This window comes from Propithecus coquereli, unplaced genomic scaffold (assembly GCF_000956105.1).
Source record: "Propithecus coquereli isolate 6110/MARCELLA unplaced genomic scaffold, Pcoq_1.0 Scaffold53, whole genome shotgun sequence".
Taxonomy (NCBI): Eukaryota; Metazoa; Chordata; class Mammalia; order Primates; family Indriidae; genus Propithecus; species Propithecus coquereli.
In genome coordinates this window covers 2,570,495-2,578,217 of record NW_012151174.1, presented here as the reverse complement: position 1 = coordinate 2,578,217, position 7,723 = coordinate 2,570,495, and the positions used below count along the sequence as shown (strand labels likewise).

Below are 7,723 nucleotides of genomic sequence, written 5' to 3'. Positions count from 1 at the left end.
ATTTCTTAGTCATCTAGAATGCTACTAGTTATGTAAAATTGAAAGAAATGAGAAGATAGCCCCTCGAATCATTTTCTGTGTTCCATGGTTCAGATGAGGAACTACAGTTGAGAAAGGCTGATAGGTTCTATGAAAGACACTGAGGCTACGGTGCTGAGCAAAACAGACATGGCTGGCCCTTAAGAAGATGAGTCCAGTGCAAAAAACAGATATTAAACAAATAACTAACTGAGTATACAAAATAAGTACTCGGAAAGAAAGGAATACAATTCTGTATGAGTATTAAAAGGAACCCAATCTTGGCAAATATCTATACCTGTCACAGTTGGAACAACTCTTCAAAGTTCCTGCCAAAGGACCACTTCTGTTACACATGCAAGATATACTGCCTATGGGAAATTGATACTTCATAGACGTAATAGAATGCCTACCGTGTCGGACAGCTAGACCCTGTGGCAGGCACCTCCATCGCTATTCTTATGTGTATCCAAGGTAAATGTGTACTATTCACACATTTACACAGGGAGTTAGCTGTGTGTCAGCTCTAACATTCTGTATTCTTCCTGTGTGTATGTGTGTTTGTGAATCTATCAAGGGAAATAAATACCTTTTGAAATGTTACACAGTAGAATATTTACAATACACACTACCTTCCAGTGACATAGCATATGTGTGTAATGTATGTACATGAGCTCCTCGTACCGATCAGCCAAAACTAAGACTCATGAAGTTTACTTTTGGGGTCCCCCTTCTCAGCAGATGCTTGTGCTATACCTGCCTCCTGAACAGTGCTCCATGAATTTAACTCTCCAAGTTTATCCGCATCAGAATTTGTCCTCTGACCACCTAAGTTGGAAAGTATTATAAAATACTAAATTAAACTGAAGTATGAAAATTTGTTTACTTACAATGCCCATCATGCCTGCTTCCTGCATACACAAAGGATTTGAGAATATAATGAAGCCAATATCTGCAATTCAGAATCTCTTTTCATTTCTGTATTTCTTATTTTCAGATCTCAAGAGCTTGCTTCCAACACCCACTGTCACTGCTGATTCAGTGGCAGTAACAGAGTTGAGAAAAAGGACCCTGGTGTCTGAGCTCCCAATCCCTTATCCCTCTTAATTGAATCAAAAAGCTAATTTATATATCCATTATTTCATTAACCACGATTCCTTTTCTCCTTTCCAGTCTCCATGTACAAGCAATTTATTCACTCATTCAACAATATCAATGCTTTTCTACAGAAGACTCTAAAAGCCTAAGAATGTCTTAAACTCACATAATGTATCTGTGCCTGATATTACTGCTGCCTGTTCTATTATCAATCCTTCTCCTTCCTCTTCCTCCTCCTGCCATCCCAATAAAACTCTGATTTTATTTAGGGTGATCATGGACCTAGAAATTAGGGGTATCCAGAGTACTACTATGGTACTCCAAGGCTGGCACAGCCCTGTGGCTCTCTGACCTTCCCTCTTCTATCTACTTGCAATTTGAAGCCAATACCAGAAGTGCAGCAATTATCTTGCAACCTTAAGATAATAAGCTAACATACTAAGAATGGTGGAAAAGAAAAAGAACGTGGGTCTTTGACAACATGTAAGACGTACTTGTTTAATCCATATAAGTCCATTTTCTGTTACTTGCAGCAGAAAGTGTTCTAATGGTACTTAATGCATCTTAATCTGGCAGGGAAAATTGGGGATATGGGAGGGCCCTTCCAAAGGTGCTTACATCTTGCCCCTGCCATAGCCTGCCTTGGCAGGGACACATAATTAGTCCAAGCCCACCATGTGCATAGAGCATAGCTTTCATACACATCACCTTCTCGTCCTTCAGGATCTTATTTATAAGGAGTTTCAAGTCCTCCCACTAAGGAATAAATCTAGGTGAAGACGATTTCCTACTGATATTCCAGCTCTTTATAGACATCTTGGATTATAGAACCTGCGGAAGGTAAAAGTGACTTAATCACAACATCCAATGTTAGATTGGAAACTAAGGGAATTGAGAAAGAGGGAAGAGCAATGGGACAAGTTAGAGAAGGGGCAGGAGCAGAAGTACTCCTTTTTATTTTGTTTTCTTTTTTTCTCTGTCTCTGTCACTCAGGCTGGAGTGCAGTGGTGGCGCACACCTGTAGTCCCAGCTACTCAGGAGACTGAGGCAGGAGGATCACTTGAGTCCAGGTGTTTGAGGTTGCTGTGAGCCATGATGACGCCACTGCACTCTAGCCTGAGCAACAGAGTGAGAACCTGTCTCAGAGAAAAAAAAGAAAAAAGATAAAGGGTTAAGGAAAGACTTTTTTAACTTCAGATTTTTTTATTATTAAGTTGAACAGACATAAGATTACTCTGTAACGCTGCTATAAAAATTCCTAAATGCTTACTCTGAATTTCTGTACTTATCTTGTTGGGGACCAGGGCAAACAGCTCCTGGCTGGCACCAGTGTGCTACGGAGGACCCGCTCTGGGCTTCCTATCCATAGCTGAACAATCCAAGCATTTCTCTTCCACCTAGCAAGAGTCACTACCTCAAGTCAACTTCTGCCATAGTGAAGTTTAAATTCTCCAGAATCCTGCATACGACTCTCAAGGACATGATGGGAAGACCAAATGACTGGTCCCTGCAGTGGAGGATTTTTTTAATGAGAAAATTAAAGATGTTTAAATGTCAAGAAGAGGAAGCCATACTAAGGGTCCAATTTGTAATCAGTGTAATTTTTCTGAGTGAAAGTACAGGAAAGAGAGAATGGGCTGCTACAGCAAGCTAATGGGAAGAGAAATAAGAGTTAGATCCCACAATCTCAGAGACTCCTTGAAGTTTCCTCTGGTAATTTAAGACGAGAAGCCCTAACAGGGAAAATGGGGGTTGCCTGATGACACTACTGCCTAAATCCTGAACTAAGACTCAATTCCATCAAGTTTCCAATGAGAGTCAGGTGTTCCACTTTAACCCCTCTTGCTCTCAGGAAGAAATGCCCCTTTCTTTTTTCCTACTAAAGTATTTAGAAAAATAAAGTGAGATAATGAAATTCAAAAGGCTTTATCATAAAAATGCAATATAAATTCAGGGTGCTATTGCTGCGAGAGAAGTGAAGAGGCATGCTGAGATTAAGGGAGAATAAGAGAAATAAAATAGAAAATTTAGAGTCAAACAGACTTACATTTATAATCCTAGGTTCTGCCACTTCAACGTTTTTCCCCCTTTTAGACTTCTCAGACTGAACAAAGTTTTATCTCATATGTGGCAGATGTCTTAATGAGCTCAGTGGGACCAACGCCACACATCCTTCTGGCTGGGAAAACCTGCTCTGGTCATACAACATCATCCTTTTCCCCATTCACTTCCCATTCCCTACTGGCTCACACACCTTTGTCCTCCACAGAGGGTTACATGCCCGTAATTCTAGAAGAGACTGACTCTAGTTACACTTCCCATAGAAAGCGTGTCACTGGCTCACACATCATAATGCATCAGACTCCCCCAACCCCCTCCCCCCACACACCTGTGTCCAGTGACAGCACCAATATTATTAAGAACGTGAAAATCTTCACATGTATGTGCCAAGAGCTGGAAGGCAGGGGAACTCTGGCACTTTGTGATAGTGGAAAGGGGTCGATATACTGCAGTGGGATGGTGGGGGCTTTTAAACTGAACTTTTATGATAGAGTGACTTTCTAAGGCTGGCCATTTGAGATCGTACAGCCAGATAACTAGAAACACTAATATGTTCGGGGGAGGGAGGAGTTTGACCTTTTCATATAAAAAGGCTGTGCCAGACACTGTTCTAAGGACTGTCTGTGCATTGCGTCCAAACAATGCCTTAAAACAGGGTTGCTGGATAAAATACTTAAATTTGAATTTCAGATAAACAATATTTGGTACATACTTACACTAAAAAACTATGGTTTTTAACTGAAATCCAAAAGTAATTGGGTATCCTGCATTTTTATTTGCTAAATAAAATGTGGCGACCCTACTTAAAGGTACAGTCATCCCCCTTTCTCCAGGGGAGGAAGACCCCAGTCACACAGCTAGAACGTGGCAGCGCCAAGAGTCAGTCTGCAGGAATGTTCTTAGGTATTACGCCATTGTCACTGGACATGCGGGGACGTGCGTGGGAGGCTGTGGCCTTTATGACAGAGGCACTGCGTCGGCGGCCTGCGTGCACGGCTGGCTCTTTATGGTTATAAGGGGTCTCCAAGCGGCCCTTTACGGAGGCAGCACCCAAGCCCCACCAAGCTTGAAAAAGCCACAAAGCAAAACCTATTATAAAAACAAGAGACAGACAACAGAGCACACAGTATCCAAACGTTTCTCTGGCATCTTTCGGCACCACCTCCCACAAATAGGTGGGTCAGAGAGGCCACTGGAGGGCACACACCTGGGAGTACGCCTGGGCCCGCCCTGCCGCTCTCCCTCCCCATCCGGCCCGGGCGTGGGGGACCTGAGTGAACAGGTGTCTTGGGAGGTGGGGCGGAAGCAGGGAAACATGTCTCCGCCACACCAATCGCTCCCTTCCGCGCCGGCTCCGCGCTCTGTGAGAGCTTCATTCCGCCTCGCTTGGGCTGGGAAATGCCACCCCGCATTTGGGCGCGAAAGCACGCGCGACCCACCGATTGCGCGCGCGTGCGGGCACGAGGGCTGGGGCTAGGGCGCGCGCGGTGACCAGGGCGAGCGACTCCCAGAGGCGCGCGCTGACGAGGGGCGGCGCCATCCGCGAGCCCCGGCCGCCTCTGCCTCTCACGTGCTCTTCAGCCTCTTTCTCTCCGGGTCTCGCGGTTCTCCCCTCTCCAGTGCCGAGCGGGGGCCTAGACGGACACGAGGGGAGGAAGGGACAGGGGGAGCGGCGTACGAGGCTGGTTAGGCGGAATAGGCAGAAGCCCCACCGGGGACTACTTGTAGCTTGGACCGCCAGCGGGACGACGTTTCCGAGCTCCCGAGGCGCTGCCTTTCTCCGTCTCTCCAGGGGACGAGATTTCCCCCTATGCAGCCGTGCCCCGCCTTGAGGAAACTGCGGCTTCAGGTACGATCCCTTCCCAAGTTCCGTGGCTTTCGCCTTTCCCTTTAGTCAAACCTGTTCCCAGCGTCCCCAGGTGAGAGTAGATAAGGATGCCAGGGGGACTGAAGTTCCCAATCAGCCTCGCGTTGGGGCTACGGTTCCCATTATGCTCGCAGGAAGGCTTCCCATCAAGCCGGCCACCTTCCCCAGTGTTGCCTGCGACAGGTAGACAGAACTGGTGTATGGGGAGGTGACAGGGACTACAGCTCCTGACATACATGGTGTTGGGACACCACAGTTCCCAGTATGCCCCTTCCGTAGCTCCCTGTGTTCGTCTCCCTCTCCTCCTCAAGGTTCCTGAGGTGAAAGGGGGAGGCGACAGGGGATTGCACCCGCAGGAGGCCCTGCGGAGAGAGCGAGCCTTTCCAGCAAGCGCCAGGCCGGCCGCGGCTCCTCCCCGAGTCGCCAAGCGGCAGCCCGGCCCGAATGTGGCTGGAGAAGGGCACTGCCACAGTGTTCCCGCTTTCAAGCTACAACCCTGAACCTCAACTCGTTCTGAATGCTCCCTGGCAAACTCGCTGTTTTGGATTTAGTCCACTCACTGCAAACGCAACTTTTCACACTGACAGCGCACTCCCATTGCCTTTCTCTCAACTAATAACCCTGCTCCTTACTTCACTGAGAAAATCGAAGCTATCAGAAGAGAATCTCTACAGACTTCCATCACCAGCCTCCATATCTGCATTCGTGCCCTACATGCTGCCTTTCCCCTCTTCCCACAATGACCTCACCCTGTTCTTATCTGAAGCTAGTTGCTCCTCTCAGGCTCTAGATTCCACCCCCTTTCATCTGTCAAGTTCTTGACTCCAGCAATTCTCCCACCTTAAAAACAAACAACGCACACGCACACTTTTTTGTATTTCCCTTTTCCCATCAACTGCTGCCTCATGTATAGCAGAACTCCTAGAAAGTATTATCTGTATTTCCTGCCTCTAATTCTTCTCTTGTTCTCTGTTGAACGCGCTCCAATCAGACTTAGCACTCATCACTCTACCAGAACTGCTCTTGTCAAGGTCACCAGTAACCCTCTTGCTAAATTTAATGGTTGAATTTCAATTATTGTTCTGCTTGACCTGTTGGCAGCCCTTGACGCAAACGATTACTCCCTCCTCCTTAATACACTTTCTTCACTGCGTTCCAATGACACATACATTCCTTGTTTTCTTTCTACCGCATTAGTCACTCCTTAGTCTCCTTTGCTGGTTCTTCCGCTTCTCTCTGACTTTTTAAAGTTACACCTCCTTAGGGTTCAATCCTTGTTGTTCTTCCTTATCCACACTCACGTCCTTGTTCATCTCACTGGTCTCATGGCTTTAAGTATCACCTATATGCCAATGATTGCCACATTTGTAACTTCAGTCCAAATCTGTCCCCTGAACTCCAGTCATATATCCAGTTGCCCACTAAACGTCTTCACTTAAATGTCTCAGTCTCCATCTGTCCAAAACTGAATTCATGAGCCCCTAATCTTCCTTCTAGTATCCACTCCACTGTTAGTCTTCTCCGAACTCATTTGATTACACCTCCAACCTTTCAGCTGGTCAAGCTAAAAACTTTCATTCCTCCCTTTCTCTCACACCCACATCCAATCTATCAGCAAATCTGGATGGCTCAACCTCCAAATAGATCCAGATCTGCCCAATACTTCTCACGTCCACTGCTTCTTTCTCCTTAGTTCAAACCCACCATCCTCTTTCCCCTGGATTATTATAGCAGCCTCTTCATTCATCCCCCTGCTTTCACTCCCCTCCCCAACAAGACCCCATCAAAAAAATAATAAAAATGAAAAACTTAGCTGGGCATGGTGGCGCACACCTATAGTCCCAGCTACTCAGGAGACTGAGGCAGAGGATCGCTTGAGCCCAGGAGCTTGAGGTTCCAGTGAGCTATGGTGACACCACTGGGCAACAGAGTGAGATCTTGGGCACCCCCCACATTGGTACCCCAAAGTGCTGGGATTATAGGCATGAGCCACTGTGCCCAAGCCCAACAACTTCTTCTACTTTACTCCTCCTTTTCCTTCACTCTTGTCTCCTTAATTACTAGAGGGAAAGATCATGAGTCCCTGGACAACTGGGAGAACCTAATTGATCTGCACCTAGTTTTCCAAATCCCTCACTCTGTCACCTCTCCAAACCCCATGTCCAGGTGGTGGTAAGGGAAGTGAAAGACATAAGTTTCCCTCCTTTTTTCTTTAACCTCAGCGGCCTCACCCCTTACTGCCATCCAGTGATGGAGTCACCAGTTAGTACTGGCTAAAATTTGTTAAAGATTTTTCCTTTACTCTGAGGGTCTTCTCAACACCCACTATACCTGCTACGTGGGACTCAAGTCATCAGCATGCACAGTTATGAGCAGAGAAATAGAGTCATCCCTCACTGTAGGCCCCCAAATACTAAGGGGCAAAATGCTGGGTATTCTGATTCTAAAACCCATTCTCTTTCCACCATATCAATACCTCTTATATTAATGCCAAATATACATTATTTGGGGGCCAGGTGCTTTCCTTCCTATAGTTTTTGGAGGAAGATGGTGGGAAGCAAGAAAGGAAGAGGACAAGGACAGACTCTCTGCCTCAGTGCCTCCACAGCACCACTGGGTTTTGGGAAGTTGTCCCACTCTCAGGAGTATGTGAGAATCTGGTTTTCCTGGCTACCTTCC

At 46.4% G+C, this 7,723-nt stretch overlaps 1 protein-coding gene across 1 annotated transcript in view; it reads right to left on the bottom strand.

Annotated features, from left to right (window-relative positions):
* Positions 1–4,717, bottom strand: part of LOC105820498 (WD repeat-containing protein 87-like) — a 19,393-nt gene extending 14,676 nt beyond the window's left edge. Inside the window, exon 1 of the mRNA XM_012656981.1 lies at positions 4,617–4,717. Within this exon, the coding sequence (XP_012512435.1) occupies positions 4,617–4,717 (101 nt within the window). The remainder of the gene's footprint in view (positions 1–4,616) is intronic.
* Positions 4,718–7,723: the final 3,006 nt, after the last annotated feature.